The 21,026-nt window shown below is 39.4% G+C and overlaps 1 protein-coding gene across 1 annotated transcript in view; it reads right to left on the bottom strand.

The window, feature by feature from the left end:
* scn5lab (sodium channel, voltage gated, type V-like, alpha b) overlaps positions 1-21,026 on the bottom strand; it is a 164,169-nt gene that overhangs the window by 51,106 nt on the left and 92,037 nt on the right. The window contains exons 15-16 of the mRNA XM_079602016.1: positions 20,657-20,830; positions 19,152-19,508 (exon numbers count right to left, since the gene is read on the bottom strand). Coding sequence (XP_079458142.1) covers positions 19,152-19,508; positions 20,657-20,830 — 531 coding nt within the window. The remainder of the gene's footprint in view (positions 1-19,151; positions 19,509-20,656; positions 20,831-21,026) is intronic.

Here is a 21,026-nt window from a genome sequence, read left to right as displayed (position 1 = left end):
TGTCTGGTTCTGTGGAAGGGAAGACGTCACACACACACACACACACACACACACACACACACACACACACACACACACACACACACACACACACACACACACACACACACACACACACACTTGTCCTGCTAATAGGAGACCCGGTGCTCCGGTTACAGTTCCTCTGTGGATCACAGTTTCCAAGACGGTGTTACGTTCACTTGATAACACTGTAAGCGCTGAATTATTCGTAAACCTCTTGCTGACTTTTCAATAATTACGTTTGGCGCTGATGTCCAGAGGTCACGGGAGTTTCATTCACAAACTGAACATTCAGTTACGCCTAAACACATCACTTTGTGCTTTAAGTGGACAGAATATCAGAACAATCTGGACAGGTTATTTCTCATGTGTTCAAAGCTAGTCTAAGATGGCCATTGACTGCGAAAGACACGGATGTGTGTGTGTAAAAACACTGATGTTATACCGACAGCTATTTCGAGCCGCTAGCGACAGCTAAAGGCCCGGCGGGTCGCTCGATACAGCAGCGCAGGGACGGCTCCAGCGTTTAATGTCTCAGGACACGGACCATCATCACACACACAGCATTGCATCAGCTGCTTACATAAGACCCAGTCAAACACACGTCAGGAACAGAACATCCTGAAGGAAAAGTGTTTCTCTCGGAGGGAAAATGGAGATGTGTGATCCTGTAACCTCACGTGTGTCTCAGATCCGCAACGGGCTTTTAAAGAGATCTCAATATGTCTGCTTTTATTTCTCTCTAGGGGGAAATGTTTTGACACAAAGTTTAAACTTAAAATATATTTGAGAAGTCTGCAATCCAAAGTCAGATATCTCAATATGAATTGAAGAATCTTAAGACAAATTTGAAACTTAAAACATATTTTAGATTTCTATAAAAAACAAATATCTCAATAGAAAGTTAAATATTTCTCAATACATTTTCGAGGTAAAGTTGAAACTTGAATAAAATATATTTGAGAGCTCAATGAAAACCAAATATCTCTAAATGAACTCAAGTATTTCTCAATAAACTCATGACGAATGTTAAACTTAATAAAACATATTTGAAAACCAAATATCTCAATATGCACTGCAATATTTCAAAAATAAGTTTGACATGTTTTAAAATGACAAGAAAAACATATTTGAGATTTCTATGAAAATATTGTGAACTGAAATATTTCTCAGCAAATTTGAGACAAATTTTACACTTAAAAACACATATGAAACCTTTATGAAATCCAAATATCTCCATATGAACGGAAATGTTTCCTAAGTTTTTAACACATTTTAAACTTATTTGAGAACAAATATTTCGATATGAACCCAAACGTTTCTCAATGCATTTTTTGAGACAAAGTATAAACTGTATATATATTTGAGAGCTCTCTGGGAATCAGATCTGTGTTTGTGGGTCACATCTGAAGAGATGCATCATGTTCTGAGGCTCAGGCTGTATTTTTAAGGAGCGCTGTTGTTTTGTAATGTCAGGACACGGTTTCATTGATCAGGACGTTTGCGTTCAGTGAAAGCAGGCCAGATTACCCATAAGCCCAGTGAAAGCGCAGAGCCAAAGATCAATGTGTTATTTTAACTACTGTAAAATCAAACCTCCAGTGAGTCCCACAGCGCAGCTCGATACTGCAGCTCGTGTGGTCAGATACCGGGCATCATGGGAACAGGGAAGAGTGTGGAGTACAGTGATGTCAGAGACACTGAAGCAAACAAACCCTGTTATTTAGTGTGAGATTATTCACTGCATTCAATACATTTATCAAAATATATTTAGTAACTAAACAGTTAAGTTGTAGGGCCCTATCTTGCACCCAGCGCAAATGACGCCAACGCCGGCGCAAACGTTCCCTGGTGATATTCTGCAGTTTCAGAAAACAACTCCACCTCTGACCAGGAGAAACCGAGTCTAAAGACAGTGTGTTATTCAGATGCTATTTTAAGTGCGTATGCTTGGCCGTAATGTAGCGTGTGCACAACACACACACTTTGCTTCTCTCATCTACACAGATGCAGCAGTTCATATTTTTGCAAATCATACATAATTACAAGAATATTACAACAGGAGGGAAATCATTGTGGTGTCCATGAAGATGTGAAAAATAGGCATAAATCTAGATTACACATTTACCCAAAGGTTTATTAGTTACCATTAGTTATACCATGGTCTGGTTGAATACTCGATTCTGATTGGCTGCAGGTTGTCCATTAAGAAGTGATGTAGGACACCTAGTAAAGGAGTTCTATAACCCTTAGATTTCGATTGTAAAACTAATTAAAATATAAACTAATGTTTTAAAAATGTGTTATTTGGCAAGTGAACATGGTATAAGCGAGTTCATGCCCGACGAGGTGTCCATTGTCAGGCATTAATGGACTTCGGCGGAGGCCGCGTTGTCGGGCGGTTCACGCCTCGTCGGGCATTAACGCTTACTAATTATAGTAATGACGGATCAAACCTGTGTGATCAATAGTGGCGAGACACATCGGTATATGAGGACATCTGACAAAGTGTGTTATCCGTCAAGAACCAGGAAACTAAATCCTGAAGACTGAAATCACCGTTACCGTCATGTGCGCCGGCAAACCCGCCATTATAATAGCAATCCGCCGTGGAACAAGCGCGCCGGCTCTTAAAGGGAATGTGAGAGGACGCTCTGATTGGTTTATTTTACGTTACGCCCAAACCACACCTATGAATAATGAAGCGACTTCAGACCAACACATGTTAGATTTGCGTCGGGCGCAAGAGTCGTTTATCCCGCCGGTATAATAGCAACAGCGCCGGGATCCGCCCACAGAGTTACTTGCGTTTCGCGTTTGATACTTGCGTTCCAGAGCGTTACAATAGGGCCTTAAGTCTCTTCTAGGTTATGTCTTATTAGGTCATACTCATTTTGGAAAAGCAGTAGGCCTAATAGAAACAATAAAGGTAAATATTCTTTAATAAAACAAAACATACAGTCACACCAAAATGTATTCAGACACCTTGCTGTCTTCACGTACATAAATGGACTATAGTGTCCTGCACCCACTAGTAAAAAAATATCAAAAATTATATAGTGTCTGAATAATTTTTGGTTTGACTATAAATATATTCATTTTGGAGACATTTTTCTCTCTTTTTCCCTCCAGGTATGAGCTAATAATAGTGATGTGTGTAAACAAACAAACTAACTAATAACTGGCTTGAACTGAAGCAAGCAACAGTCAGAGCACAAACTCCCCTAAATATCAGAATCAAATACTAAAGCATTTGTTAAATGTCAACATTTGAAGAGAATTATGTAATTCAATTTGGGTCACAGAATCTATTGTGACAGAAACAGCATGAGAGTCTGATCCAGAGAGATTCAGAGATTTTAGGAGGTTACCGTGTGTCATTTCAGTGATGGTACAGGTCATACTGCAGTTCTAATGTTATTTTAGCATTATTTATATAGCCTAGTTCTTATTCATATCTTGTATTGGCTTTAATTTTCAGTTTATTTGAGTTTAAATTTGAGTAAGTAAGTGCTTTTGCTTGGTGGTTTATTCTTGTCTCTAATGAAAAGAGTCCCTGTGATATTCAATGTGTGTCTGTGGGATTTTCCCAGTGTTTTATCTTCCGGCGAGTAAAGTACCAGCACACCTCATCTGAGGCACAATAAACTGCTGTATGCTCATATTCTCATAACACAATGAGGGTCGCCCTCTCTGCAGGAAAGCCAAGGACCCAATGAGGAATAAATCACAGCTCGGCCACCAACGTGGCATTTCAATATGTGAGATGAGACGCTTTATCAACTGGCCTTGAAACCCTGCAGCATCACAACAACAGGGGCTTCAGTTTCGGTTCAGAAGGGTTAAAAAAACAAGCATGATGCATTTGATCCCGTTTCACGCTGGAAATGTGACAGTCAGTTCCACCTGAGCCCAGACCATTTATCTGATTGGGCCAGTTATTTGATGTGACTTTTAATCTGATGCTGACAAAAAAGTACCGTGACACCATAAGATAGATAGACAGATAGATAGATAGATATGGTAAGATGATAGATAGATAGATAGATAGATAGATAGATAGATAGATAGATAGATAGATAGATAGATAGATAGATAGATAGATAGATAGATAGATAGATAGATAGACAGATAGATAGATATGGTAAGATGATAGATAGATAGATAGATAGATATGTTAAGCTGATAGATAGATAGATAGATAGATAGATAGATAGATAGATAGATCAGCAGGGGGCGGAGTCTAACTAAGAGCAGCAGGGGGCGGAGCCTAACTAAGAGCAGCATGGGGTGGAGCATAACCAAGATCAGCAGGGGGCGGAGCCTAACTAAGAGCAGCATGGGGTGGAGCATAACCAAGATCAGCAGGGGGCGGAGCCTAACTAATAGCAGCAGGGGGCGGAGCCTAACCAAGAGCAGCATGGGGCGGAGCATGACCAAGATCAGCAGGGGGCGGAGCCTAACTAAGAGCAGCAGGGGGCGGAGCCTAACCAAGATCAGCAGGGGGCGGAGCCTAACTAAGAGCAGCATGGGGCGGAGTCTAACAAGAGCAGCAGGGGCGGAGTCTAACCAAGAGCAATCCAGATCTCCCTCTCCCACACACACACACACACACACACACACACACACACACATTCCCCATTACCTGCGCTGACTCATCCTGCAATTATTCTGAAATAAACAGGTTATTTGAATTCATGGAATTGTGACTCAAGTGTTTCTGGAAGAATCTGCTACTATTAGAGTTCAGACTGAAGAAGCTTTTAAGCTTTTATGCCTTAATACTGTACGTTGAATTGTTTGACCTGAGGACATAGATAATGATTCTCTGTGTTTTGAATGAAGTTAAGGGATGATGGACAGAACGAATACATTGACAGACAATTCTTCAGTTTCCTTCATAATTAGCATTTAACACAAATGTCTTGTATAACTCATTAAAAAACATTTATTTAAATATTTCTTAATTGTCAGAGCCAATAGCCTCGTAGGCAGTGCTTCAATAGTCTTCACAAAGACCCGGGTTCGAGTCCCAGCTCGGAGATCTTTCCCAATCTCAACTACTCGTTCACTTCACACACTCATTATATTGCACAATAATTCCAGAGGTTTATATATAATATCGTACTATAACCTGGCTCACCTGTTATCCGGTAAATAAAAGGAGTTACTATTTTTTCTGTTATTCAGTAGAACTAGGTATTAGTTTTGAAGTAGAGCTGCACGATTAATCGTTAATTTAATTAATTAATTAATTTATTTATTTATTAATTAATCGTGATCTCGATTAAAAAACAAACGCAATCTTATTCCTAAATGACAACGATTCGCCTGTCTCTCTTAAAGGGATAGTTCATCGTTTATTCTCCTTTTGAAAGTAACATGGTGCTTCAAATAACGATTGTATCGATTACATCGTGGCCACAAGTTAAGTGACTGTTAAAAAGGTATTTGTCATTGAATCATTCATTCAAGAGATTCATTCAGAAACGCTGATTCATCCAGTAATGAAACAAGTGAAGTCTTTATGAGTGAGTCATTGAATCATTCATTCAAGAGATTCGTTCATAAAAGCTGATTCATCCAGTAATGGAACAAGTGAAGTCTTTATGAGTGAGTCATTGAATCATTCAAGAGATTCATTCAGAAACGCTGATTCATCCAGTAATGAAACAAATGAAGTCATTATAAATGAGACATTGAATCATTCATTCAAGAGATTCATTCAGAAACGCTGATTCATCCAGTAATGGAACAAGTGAAGTCTTTATGAGTGAGTCATTAAATCATTAATTCAAGATTCATTCAAAAACGCTGATTCATCCAGTAATGAAACAAGTGAAGTCTTTATGAGTGAGTCATTGAATCATTCATTTAAGAGATTCATTCAAAAACACTGATTCATCCAGTAATGAAACAAGTGAAGTCATTATAAATTAGTCATTGAATCATTCATTCAAGAGATTCATTCAAAAACGCTGATTCATCCAGTAATGAAACGAATGAAGTCTTTATGAGTGAGTCATTGAATCATTCAATCAAGAGATTCGTTCAGAAACACTGATTCATCCAGTAATGAAACAGGTGAAGTCATTATAAATGAGTCATTGAATCATTCATTAAAGAGATTCATTCAAAAACACTGATTCATCCTGTAATGAAACAAGTGAAGTCGTTATAAATGCGTCATTGAATCATTCATTCAAGAGATTCGTTCAGAAAAAATTATTCATCCAGTAATGAAACAAGTGAAGTTGTTATAAATGAGTCATTGAATCATTCATTCAAGAGATTCATTAAAAAACGCTGATTCATCCAGTAATGAAACGAATGAAGTCTTTATGAGTGAGTCATTGAATCATTAATTCAAGAGATTCGTTCAGAAACACTGATTCATCCAGTAATAAAACAAGTGAAGTCGTTATAAATGAGACATTGAATCATTCATTCAAGAGATTCATTCAAAAACACTGATTCATCCAGTAAAGAAACAAGTCTTTAAGAGTGAGTCACTGAACCATTCTCTCAAACTGATTTAAAAAAATAATTAATTCAACTTAAATAGACATTTTTAAATAGACTGCAGTAATTAACATTATTCAGAACCTGTTGTGAATTACATGTTCTTTTATTTAGTTGTCCGCTCAGAATCGTGGGAGAATCTCGGTTTGAAACAAAAAAAATCGTGATTCTTAATTAATCCAGAATTCAACTTTTGTTTACAGATTAAACAAAAGTCTTTTTCGAATAGCGTATTCGGCTTCGGGCACATCCCTATAAGATAACACGTCTCTCTCCTTTCATCATTTTTTTCCCCTCTCTTCTATTGTTGGGTTTATGAAGACCTTCCCCTTCAATTAAGAGCACTGATTACTATTTACATTCATTAGCATTGAGTCACAGCGGTGCATCTCTGAACCCTGAAGTGCAGCGGTCCGCGGGACGCTGTGTATTTGAGCACATTATATTCCGGGGCGGAGTCACATGATTGATGCTCATCCTGTTTATCTGGAGCTCCATGGCAGTCGGAGCAATAAAACTCTTGAGGGCCACTCAAGGCCTTGCTAATGAAATAATGCACTCCAGAAAACATTAAGAGCCCATGAAAGCTAATGATGCCATTGAGTTTCAACCCAGGAGGAGCCCATTTATAGCAATGTGTTCTGATAAAATACCAGCACAGCACAATCAGGCCGCTAAATGACATTTTCTGGGGGTTGCTAAGCAAACATCGCTACTATGATTGCTCAGTAACCTCTAGCACTAAGTATTAAAGTTGAGTGTGTGTATGTGTGTTCCAGAGATAAATCCTCAAATTATGTGGTTGTTGAAGAGTGGCGTGTTGTTTCTTTGCAAAGTTTCAAAGTGCAAGTTTTTGAGAACGATACTGTAATCGTCTCCATGTAAAACTACAAAACATCGCCACCTACTGGCCTGGCGTTTTTAGCCGTTTTGCAGATACGCGTGAACGGGGATCATGTTCACAATGTTGTCGTCTGTACGCGAAAAACTCTTTTTAGTACATTGTTGTCATGTAAACGTACACGTAGTGACCAGACGCACCATTTTCACATGCTGGACCATAAACAGGTACACCTTAGCAACCACCTAGAAAGTACCTAGAACACCTTGGCAAACCATCAAAAACAAGCTATGTCTTAGAAACCACTCAGAAGACATTTGCCTCCTCCTAACAACCACCCAGAATGCCTTAGTGACCTCATAGAAACCTCCCAGTACACCTTAGCAACCCCCTAGAAACCACCCAGAACACTTTAGCAAGCCCCTAGAAACCACCCAGAACATCTAAGCAACATCATAGAAACCACCCAGAAAATGTAGTAACCACTCAGACCCCTTAGCAACCATACAGAACCCCTCAGAAATTCCCTAGCAACCACCCAGAACACCTTAGCAAACCCTAAAAACCACCAAGAACATCTGAGCAACATCATAGAAACCACCCAGAAACTTTAGTAACCACTTAGAAACCACTCAGACCCCTTAGCAACCATACAGAACCCCCCCAGAAACTCCCTAGTAACCACTAAAACACCTTAACAACCACCTAGAGAACACTCAAACCCCTTAGCAACCATCCAGAACACCTTAACAACCCTTTAACAATCACCCAGAACTCCTTAGCATCATCCTGTAAACCACACAGAACAGCTTATCAACATCCAGACCACCCAGTACACCTCAGTAACCACCAGAACACCTTAGCAACCACCTAGAGAACACTCAAACCCCTTAGCAACCACCTAGAGAACACTCAAACCCCTTAGCAACCACCCAGAACAGCTTATCAACATCCAGACCACCCAGTACACCTCAGTAACCACCAGAACACCTTAGCAACCAAGTGGAGAACACTCAAACCCCTTAGCAACCACCTAGAGAACACTCAAACCCCTTAGCAACCATCCAGAACACCTTAGCAACGTTCCAAATAAAAATACATAAATAATCAATTGAGATTAGTGAATTCATCAATTAAGATCGACCTGATTTAATCTCAAATGCATTTCTTTCACTGGATCGTCACAGTCATTAACGTGATTATTAAAACATAAATCCATTTTAAATTGATGTTCCAGCAAAAATAACTTTATGATGATACGATGATGTCACGGACGGTGATGTATGAGTTTGGCCATAGGGCACATCCCATGTGTGTCTCCTATGAGCTGTAAGCTGTGTGTCCAGATTCCCACAGTCCACACACACCTGCGTTACGCTTCAGTAACAGGGAAGGAGACCGAGTGTAACCGAGGATCATTAGCTGGAGCTCCTCACCGCTACACCTGCACACACACACACACACACACACACACACACACACACACACACACACACACACACACACACACACACACACACACACACACACACACACACACACACACACACAGGTGAGACTCGAAAATTATAATATGGTGCAAAAGATTATACATTTCAGTAATTCAACTTAAAAGGTGAAACTAATATATTATATAGACTCATTACATGCAAAGTGAGATAGTTCAAGTCTTTATTTGTTATCATTTTGATGATTATGGCTTACAGATATGAAAACCTTTACACAATATTCTAATTTTGACATTAAAAATGTCCAAAAATTTTGAATTTGGGGTTTTCATAAGCTGTAAGCCATAATCATCAAAATGATAACAAATAAAGACTTGAAATATCTCACTTTGCATGTAATGAGTCTATATAATATATTAGTTTCACCTTTTAAGTTGAATTACTGACATAAATGAACTTTTGCACCATATTATAATTTTTCCAGTCTCACCTGTGTGTGTGTGTGTGTGTGTGTGTGTGTGTGTGTGTGTGTGTGTGTGTGTGTGTGTGTGTGTGTGTGTGTGTGTGTGTGTGTGTGTGTGTGTTTCCATCCGTGAGCTGGTTCTGCAGGTAAACTCGAGTGAACGCTGACCCGATGCACAGACTAAAGCAGGGCTATGCAGGTTCGGGAATTTCTTAAAGCTGTTCAGTTAAGGTAAAAATCCTGCATAGTTCACCTTTAAGAATACAGCATTACCCCAGACAGAGGACTGGCAGACTCATACGCCACCTCTGACGAAACAACAGGTGTGCAGACGTGTCCATCAGTCACAGGATGGCATGAGGAACACACACACACGCACACACACACACACACACGACTAGCTAAAAGAAAAGAGCAAGAACACACTTGCATCGTGTCATGAATTGTGCATCGATACACTTCAAAATACATCATTCAACCATTGCAAAGGCTTTTGAAAGACATACTTTCGTTCTGCAAGGATGCATTAAATTGATCAAAACTGACATTTATAATGTTACAAATGTTTCAATTAATGCTGTTCATTGAACTTTCTATTCATCAAAGAATAAAATTTATCAGTTTCCACAAAAATGTGAACGTTTTTTAACAATAATAATCATAAATGTTTCTTGAACATCCAATCATATTATAGTGATTTCTGAAGGATCATGTGACACTGAAGACTGGAGTAATGATGCTGAAAATTCACAGAAATAAATTACATTTTACTATATATTAACATAATAAAACAAGCTATTTTAAATTGTAAAAATATATATTTTTTAAATCCTGTGTTCTTGATATAAAAAAACAGCCTTACACTGACATTTATAATGTTAGAAATGTTTCAATTAATGCTGTTCATTGAACTTTCTATTCATCAAAGAATCCTTAAGAATAATATTTATTATTTTCCACAAAAATATAAAAGTTTTTTTAACATTGATAATAATCATAAATGTTTCTTGATCATAAATCCTCATATTATACTGATTTCTGGAGGATCATGTGACACTGAAGACTGGAGTAATGATGCTGAAAATTCAGCTTTGATCACAGGAATAAATTACACTTTACTGTATATTCACATAGAAAACTGCTATTTTAAATTGTAAAAATATATATTTATATATATATATATAAAAAATTCGACAGTGATAATAATCATTAATTATTCTTTTTTTTTACAATAACACAACAGTGGTACTGGTATCTCATAAGAGCCAAATATTATCTTACAATCTTTGGATATATATGTTCATGCATATGCATACAAAATGACAAAAATAGAAATAATACTTATAATAGAATAGGGCATATCTGAGGTAAAACTATATATTAAAAAAATTCCTGTTTTTTATATAAAAACACAGCCTTGTGAGCAGAAGAGACTCTTTCAGAAGCATTAATAAATCTTCCTGAGCCCAGACTTCTGAATGATAATGTACACGTGACATCAAGCTTGCTGAGATATATAAGCGTCTGCATTCATGATACTTATGAATACTTGTTGCCTATTAAGAAAATATAGTATAGCAATAAATTCACATGATACGAAAGCTCTTTTCTGGTCATCTTCTCAAACATTGTTCAGTGTAAATAATCTGCCAGCGGATGCACTAGAGTAGACCAAACACTCGGCTCATTCCCGGAGGATTGCGTTCCCAGTCCTCCAGTGGAGTGGATTAGACCCGGTCTACAGGAACAGATGTTCAGTAGGGGTCACAGCATGACCTCTGACCTCTGACACTTGTTGAGTGAGAGAATCAGCTGTGCTTTCGCCTGATGTATCGTTAGCTATCAGAAGCAAAGATTCATTTTTACCCAAGTTCTCTCTACACAAGAGGAAAAAAGCTAAAAAGCTAATGTGGTGTTTGCCTTTGATAAGCATAGAGGTATTTTACTGTGACGGTGTTCTCTCTGTCTCTGCATTTCACTTCCGCACTGATCCAGCGTATACCACAGGCTTACACATATTATTAGATATGATTGATATTAATCTGATATTAATAGATATTCAGATCTAAGCGAATTAAATGTTACTCTTCCATCTATGGTAATTATGTGACATTTCCAAGTGTCACACACACACACACACACTGACAACACTCACACACTCACATACACAGACTCCCGCACACACACACACACTGACAACACTCACACACTAACATACACAGACTCCCGCACACACATACACAGACTCTCACACACACACTCTCTCGCGCACACACACACACACACACAAACACAGTCACATACACACACTCTCGCACACACACACACACACTCACATACACAGACTCTCACACACACACACTCACATACACAGACTCTCGCGCACACACACACACACTTACATACACAGACTCTTGCACGCACACATACACACGCACACACACACACACACACACACACACTCACTGACAACACTCACACACTCACATACACAGACTTCCGCACACACACACACACACTCACATACACAGACTCTCACACGCACGCACGCACGCACACACACACACACACACACACACACAAACACACTCACACTCTCTCACACACACACACACACACACTCACATACACAGACTCTCACACACACACACTCACATACACAGACTCTCTCGCACACACACACACACACACACACTCACATACACAGACTCTCACACACACACACACACACACACTTACATACACAGATTCTCGCACACACACACACACACACACACACATACACAGACTCTCTCGCACACACACACACACTCATTGACAACACTCACACACTCACATACACAGACTTCCGCACACACACACACACACACACACACACACACACACACTCACATACACAGACTCTCACACGCACGCACGCACACACACACACACACACACACACACACATATACACACACACTCTCTCGCGCACACACACACACAAACACACTCACACACTCACACTCTCTCACACACACACACACTCACATACACAGACTCTCACACACACACACTCGCATACACACACTCTCGCACACACACACACACTCACACCGTCCCTCACATACACACACTCTCGCACACACACACACACACACACACACACACAGACTCTCGCACACACACGCCTTTTTCAGGATTCTTTGATGACTAAAAAGTTCAAAAGAACAGCATTTATTTGTAACATTATAAAAATGCCTTTACTGTGATAACTTCTGATGAATGTGACGCATCCTCGATCTGAATATCTATCTGTAGTGCACTGGACACCGGTGCTCGAGTCTGCACGAGGGGGTTCTGGACCCGAGTTATGGATTTGTCATCGCAGCCGCGCAGCTCCAGATCTGATAGCATCAGTTTCACCTCTCCAGTTACTCGGCCGCGCTTTGAATAATTCTGATTATCCACACAGGTGCATCGATACCAGTGTGTCCATATCCATCTGGAGTGATGACTGAGTCCACACACACACACACACACACACACACACACACACACACTAAGAATAGGTCACCCTGATCTGTTTACCTGGGAGCCTCTACAAACCAACCCAACATCAGAGCCTTCCTGTAAACTTGACGTGTGTGTGTGTGTGTGTGTGTGTGTGTGTGTGTGTGTGTGTGTGTGTGTGTGTGTGTGTGTGTGTGTGTGTGTGTGTTATAGATCGCCTGTGTTTCACTGCTCACTTCAACACAATGACCTACAAACACCAGACCGGCAATTTCAGCCCCGCGGGCATCCAGTGAATTTTAACTTATTACAATAACAATTACTATAATATAAAATAAAGTAATATATATATAAACTCCATGCTGGCAAGAATCCAGTGAATTTTAACTTGTTAGAATAAAAAAAGAAAATAAATTAAAAGAAAAGAAATAAGAGAAAATAAATGAATAAAATAAAACGAATCACATTAAAAATGAATAAAATAATAACAAATAAAATAAAAACAAAAATTAATAAGATATTTAAATTAAATAAATCAAAGTAAAAATTGCATATGTTGGAGATTATTACAATCAGCTAAAACACACACACTCACTCACTCACACACACACAAACACACTCATACACTCTCTCACACACACACACTCTCACACTCTCTCACACACTCTCTCACACACACTCTCACACTCACGCACACTCATACACTCTCACACACACTCACTCACACTCCTTCACTCTCTCTCTCTCTCACACACACACACACACACACACACACACACACACACACACACTCACACACACTCACTCACACACTCACTCTCACACACATACACACACACACACACACGCACACACTCATACACTCTCACTCTCACACACTCTCTCACACACTCTCTCTCTCACTAACACACACATACACTATCTCTCTCTCTCACACACACACACACACACACACACACACACACACACACACACACACACACACACACACACACACACTGCTCACTGCAACGGCCTGCAAACCCCAGACTTCAGCACTTCAGCCGGTGTCTTGTGTAATGCTGCTGTGTTTCCCGAATCCTGACTCCTGTTACTCACATCAAACGCTGGAGATCACCTTTAATGATGTAAATATGAATAATTCTGCTCTGTGAACGCGGAAGAGAACAAACGAGTGCTTGAATAAGCATTTAACACACTACAGGTGCAGTTTAGGGGTATTTGACCTTTTGGCTGTTCAGTCAACTACAAATGAAGATTTATGAGCGTCTCTAATGGCGTTCCCACATTCCCACAGCTCCGCACGCAAACACAACCGGCTCACTATCAAACCAGATCATTTTAATAAAAACAGCCGCTGTCTGTGAACATCACCAAGAAATGTGCGGGTCATATTTCATGCTATAATCTACATAAAAAATAACTAATTATAATTTGAATAAATATTCATTTTTTTGCAAAAGAAAAACAAGCCTTTTTAAAAAGTATTTTGACATGAAAATTTCCCCCAAATTCTTATTACTGTATTAAAATTATTACTGTGTTTAAAATAATCTGATAAAATAAAAAAATTAATCACCATCATCGATAAAATAAAGTGAACTTTTTGCTAAAATAAATCTTCACATGTTGGAGATTTTTTTAACAAAAGTAATATTTATTCTTAGTATTATTTATTAATAATATAGATTTTTAATAAAAATGTTAAGCCTTTTTTTAATTTATTTTGACAGTATGTACATGAACATTTCTCCCAAAATTCTCATTAAAAAAATCATATCACATGAATATGAAATATGAAAATCATCTTGTCCGGATGCATTCAAATCAGCATGAATCAATTCATAGCACTACAAGCTCTAATTTTAAATGATTTTAAATTATTATTAAATTATAATTTATTACAATAAAAACTACCATGTATACTAGTAATAATAAAATACAATTTGCTCAAATAAATCAGCATATGTTTAAGATTATTACAGTCAGCTATTTTCTAAACAAGACCACACACACACTTTCTTAAAGGGGGGGGGGGGGGGGGGGGGGGGTATAATGCCCCTTTCACAAGATGTAAAATAAGTCTCTGATGTCCCCAGAGTGTGTGTGTGAAGTTTCAGCTCAAAATACCCCACAGATATTTTTATATATCATGTTAAAGTCACTATTTGAGGATGAGTAAAAACACACCGTTTTGTGTCTGTCCCTTTAAATGCAAATGAGCTGCTGCTCCCGGCACAGGGGGCGGAGCTTCAAGACCTCGTGTCCTTTTACCTCACACACACACACACACTGAAAATTTAAAAGCCTTTTATGTTCAAACCGGAGTCAGACAATGATGGAGAGACTCGAGAAGAAGTGACACATGTAGAAGCAACAGGACATTTCTGTAAAGTAAATAATGCCTGGCACGAGGGACAGAAACATAATTTATCCAAAATAAGGCAGCATTACATTGTCATCCTCCGTCAAAGTGCCTATGATGCCTTAAAATACAGCCTAGGAAGGTCTCCACCACATTTGGATTCGCAAAACCAAAAATACACACTGCATATTAAACCCAGCACTCACACCAGGGCTCAGCATAATCAAATAAACCACTGGATTGTTTGCAATTCAAATGCATTGTGTGCTAATATAAAACACATTATGCATCACGCCTGCACATACTTCCACAGTCTCCGAGTGACTAGTCGGGATGATCTAAAAATATCGATGGTGTAACAAAGGTGCAAGTATTTGACCTTCAGATGAAGTCATGCGGGAGAGATCAGGCCTCAGTATCCGAGCGCCGCCGCACATCTGCAGTGTTTATGAAATGCTGGTGAGTGTATCTCTCCTCATAACAGCGGCGAGCAGGGAAAAGCCCTGGTACTGACAGCCTCAAGTCCCCCAGTTCACATTTGCATGTGTTAATCGCTCCGGTGAAACTCTCCGCATTTGCTTCCATAACCCTCGGTTATGCAATATCAATATCTTATGAACAGGCCCAGATGCAATCTGCACACTTATTTTACAGTAATGCACACCGTCTAGACTCGAGATGGAGAACCTCTCGCAGGGTTTGTGTTTGCCACTGATCTCAGGGTTGATATATGGCTTATTTTCTGTGGGTGAAAACCTGCAGAATGGATTTAAACATTATAAAAAAGAGTACTCTGATTCAGCAAGGACGCATTAAATTGATCAAAAGTGACCGTTACAAAAGATTTCGATTTCAAATGAATGCTGTACTTTTGAACTTTCAATATATAATTGAATCCTGAAAATAAAAATTGTATCACGGTTTCCACAAAAATGTCAACATTGATAATAATCATAGATGTTCTTCGAGCATCAAATCATCATATTATAGTGATTTCTGAAGGATCATGTGACACTGAAGACTGAAAATTCAGCTTTGATCACAGGAATAAATTACACTTTAAATTTACTATATATTCACATAGAAAACTGCTGATTTACATTAGAATAATATTTCACTGTTTTTACTGTATTTTGATCACAAGTTCTTTCACACAAACGCACATCTGTGTACTGTACCAGTGTTGACCGCATCAGTGACTACGTTTACAAGCTGTCAATATTCGGGTTAAGGTCGGGTTAAGGTCACTATTCGGGTTTCTGAAACATTCGGGATAACCCGTGTACATGCGTGAGCAGAGAGAGTTACTCCTGTATACATGGAATTTGTAATCAATCGGCAATATCCCGATGTAAACGGCGACGCACGGTTAGCGTCTGGACGTACGGGCAACCTTAAGACGCAATATGCGTCATTTCCGATTCTTCTTCCTGTATCCGAAGACGACAACAGCAGCAGCAGCAGCAGCGCGGATAATGAATAGTTCGGGCGATCGGCTTTGTTTGCGCTGTGGTGCTGGTACTGACCCGCCAGCAGCACTGACACTACTGTGCTGCGTTGCGTCTCACCGTGTTTACCTCAACTTCTTGTTTAACGGTATACTCCATGCGGGCTTTTGTATGCGCCGTTCCTCTACTCAAAAGACTAACATTCCTTGCGAATAGAACGTGCGCAGAACACAAATCAATGTTCCTTTTGATGGGGATATGCCGATACGTGTTTACATGACCAAATATTCGGGTTAGAAAAGGAGTAACCCAGGGATCATATTCGTGTTTTTAAAAACCGGAATATGAGCATATCCAGGTTTTTGCCGGTGTTTACATGGCCGTGCGCGACCGGGTTATTGCTAATATTCCGGTTTTGAACGGGTTATTGGCTGTTTGTAAACGTAGTCAGTGATTATAATCACAGCCAGTGTACGTACATATCAGCCTTTAAGCGACTGAACGCCAGTGGGCGGGGCGATGATGTATAACTATTGGTCGATGTATTGCTCTGGAGGCGGGCATATGCAAATGTGTTTACCAGTGTGACGTCACAGATCCCGCGATATCAAAATGAGCCGTTTATAATAAAGACATGTTAAGCTATGAAACTTACAGGATGTTAAATAGTAGAAAGACCTCTTAAATGTCAAAAGATCAAGGCAAATTAGATTTCTCATGTCATGACCCGTTTCAGAGGATCTGTGAGATATATATAAACGTAAACACACACACATCTCACATTTGGGGCTTTGCAGGAACTGGTGTGTTATTGAGATCAATTACCCATGAGCCACTGAGCAAAACAATTCACCCCAGACGCTCACGGGGCAATTATTGCACATGAAGACTTTGATTAAAAAAACGCCCACTAAATAATAAATACCTCACAGGTCTTTCAAATAAAAGATTCATTAATTATGTAGGTATGTCCCCAAATCAAAAGAAATTATTTTAATGACTTTATCAATTTGTATTTCTCACATCATTTTAATCAGCGTGGACGAGTTTCAAACAGAGTTCATGAGTCTGAGTTAATCAGAGGCGGAGGAAATATGACCCTCAGCAATAATAACACAGGTTATAACGGCGGTGCTTTATGAAGCACGTCTGACACGAGCGTTGAGAGACAGCAGACAATATTAACACGCAATTACCTAAACAAAAGTTGGTCCCAAATCGCATACTTGTGCACGTTTCTATGCCATTGTGAAGTATAAATATTGCAAAAAGTTCGTTGACACTGAAAATGCGTTCACAAAAAGAAAAAGTGCACTTTAAAGGGATGGTTCGGAGTCATTTCAACCTAGGTTCCTTTGCATCAAGACCTTGAGCTAAAAGTTAGAGCTTATTTAGAGATATCAGCCGAATGGCTTGTGCAGGTGCTAATGGATCCGATGTTGTATCTCATAAATTACCCCACTAATAGAGACAGAGTGTATTTAGGCCACGCCCACACCGGGGGGGGCGGGGGTGGGGGGGGGCAATCCAACCGTCTCCATTGACTCTGCATTGTGAGAGGCTCCTCCTCCTTGTCATTTCTTGCTTCTAACTAAAGACAGAAAATGCCTAAAAGCTGCTGTGTGACGAGGTGTACAGCAAACAAGCTAAAAAACCCAGAAATACGTTTTTATAAGCTGTCGACCGCAAAAAACGAGTGTTTAAGGACTTAAAAGTGGATAGGCAGTTGAGACAGAGCGCAACGTGTCTCATTACTCTGAGAACTAACGTATGGCCGCTGGAGGAGAATGTCATCGGCAACACAGGATCGCTTATCTTACAGAAATATAATATATAAAACTGACATTTGGATATTTGACTCACCAGTGACCAAATGTTTAACTCACTGCACACGTAACTGTGTTTCTAGTGCATACTGAGTGTCCGGATCCCACAATTTACCCATTCGCTCCAGCCTGTGTCCACTTTTAAGTCCTTAAACACTTGTTTTTTGGAGTCGATAGCTTATAAAAACGTAAAGAAAAAGTGCACTTTTAACTACCCAGATGATGGAAAAAACTTTTATTCTACATTCTTTTTGACTGTCTGTACTTTGTTACTGCTATGCTGTAATACACTTAAAGGGTAGTTCACCCAAAAATGAGCCCATGATTTACTCACCCTGAGGCCAGTTATTTAAGTCGATAAAGTTTTAAATATGAATATTTTTTCTTACACTAACGCATCGCTTCGCTTCAGAAGGCCTTTATTAACCCACCAGAGCAGTGTGGAGCACTTTTATCATGAATAGATGCGCTTTGATGGACTTCCAAAAAAATATACCCATTGATTCCCATTATAAAGCTTGGAAGAGCCAGGACATTTTTTAATATACCTCCGATTGTATTCGTCTGAGAGAAGGATGTCATATACACCTAGAATGACTTCAGGGTGAGTAAATCATGGGCTAATTTTAATTTTTGGGTGAACTATCGCTTTAATTTTTGAGATCTTCGACGTCCACATAATTTTTTCTTACAGTGTATAAGTGACAGCTAAAGAAACAACTTACCACGAGGTTCCCGATAACCATGACCAGCATGAAGACCAGAATGCAGAGAGGCTGACCGGCCACTTCCATACAATCCCACATGGTCTCAATCCACTCTCCACACAAGACCCGAAACACGATGAGGAACGAGTGGAAGAAGTCCTTCATGTGCCAGCGGGGCAGCGTACAGTCCTTGGAGATCTTGCACACACACGACTCGTAGTTCTTCCCGAACAGTTGCATGCCGACCACGGCGAAGATGAAGACGATGATGGCCAGAACCAGCGTCAGGTTCCCCAGAGCGCCGACAGAGTTCCCGATGATCTTGATCAGCGTGTTCAGAGTCGGCCACGACTTCGCCAGCTTGAAGACCCTCAGCTGGAGGAGAAGGTGAAGAGTCGTTTTGAAAGCAGAACTAACGAATGCGACAGAAACTAGTCAGTCCGTCAGAAGTAGAGCTGCACAATTCTGGATAAACTGAGAATCACGACTTCAAACTGAGATCGCGATTCTGAACAGACAGCTAAACAAAATAACGTCATTTACTAGAGGTTCTGAGATTTTTTTATTATTGCAGTCTATTTAAAATGTTTAATGAATCTGAATTAATAATTATTTCAATATTTTTTTTAAAAATGGGTTGAATGAATGATTCAACAAATCACTTATAAGTTTCATTACTGGATGAATCAGCATTTTTTTTACAAACCTTTTGATTGAATGATTCAATGCCAAATACTTTTTTTAACAGTCACTTGTCGCCACCTACTGGTGTAACAATGTAATCAATACAATCGTTATTTGAAACGTTAAAGGAACACTCTTTTTTGGGAAATAGGCTCATTCTCCATCTCCCCGAGAGTTAAACAGTTTTACCGTTTTCGAATCCATTCATCCGATCTCCGGGTCTGGCGGTAGCACGTTAGATTAGCTTAGCATAGATAATTGAATCTGATTAGACCGTTAGCATCTCTCTCAAAAAAAAATATTTTTTCTATTTCTATTTTTTCTTTTCATTTTCTGTCGGTCTTAGTACACGATGTAACTACAGAAGAGTCAAGTTTTAAACAGAAAAAATATCGAAACTCTTTGGTCATTTTTTTGAGAGAGATGCTAACGGTCTAATCAGATTCAATGATCTATGCTAAGCTATGCTAACAGTGCTACCGCCAGACCCGGAGATCGGCTGAATGGATTCGAAAACGGTAAAACTGTTTAACTCTCGGGGAGATGGAGAATGAGCCTATTTCCAAAAAAAGTGGAGTGTTCCTTTAAGTTACTTTCTAACGGTGATTTGCTTAATTTTGTAAACATCAATGTTTGTATGTAAACTATAAACTTTTATCCCAGTTCTTCTATGATAATATGAATATTTGTTACACAGAAATAACGAAACTGTGATTGAAAAGATTTCATTGTTATTTGTTGTCGTTGTCATTTAGGAACGAGATCGAGTGGGTGTTTAAATGGAGATCGCGATCTTTTAACGATGAATCGTCCAGCTCTCGATAAAAGCGTGTCTTTACCAGTCTGAACGAGCGCAGGACGGAAAGACCCTCCACGTTGGACAGACCCAACTCCATGAGACTCAGACTCACGATGAGGCTGTCGAAGATGTTCCAGCCCTGCTGAAAGTAGAAGTACGGGTCCAGCGCGATGATCTTCAGAACCATCTCAGCGGTGAAGATTCCCGTGAACACCTGACAACAACATGAGAACAAGCCAGTTGCTTTGAGTTTTGACACAATGTACTTTGTTTACGTTTATGCATGTGGAAGACACTTCTATCCAGAGCATTTCAATGCTATTCACTTTCTGGAAGTCGAACCCAATCGAACTGTTTGAGCTACAAGAATTATTATATTTATATGCACCTGTACATATATAAATCTATAC

The sequence above is a fragment of the Phoxinus phoxinus genome, assembly GCF_949152265.1.
Source record: "Phoxinus phoxinus genome assembly, chromosome: 24".
Classification (NCBI taxonomy): domain Eukaryota; kingdom Metazoa; phylum Chordata; class Actinopteri; order Cypriniformes; family Leuciscidae; genus Phoxinus; species Phoxinus phoxinus.
Note: the sequence above shows the minus strand (reverse complement) of the source record. Positions and strands in the feature narration are given on the sequence as shown.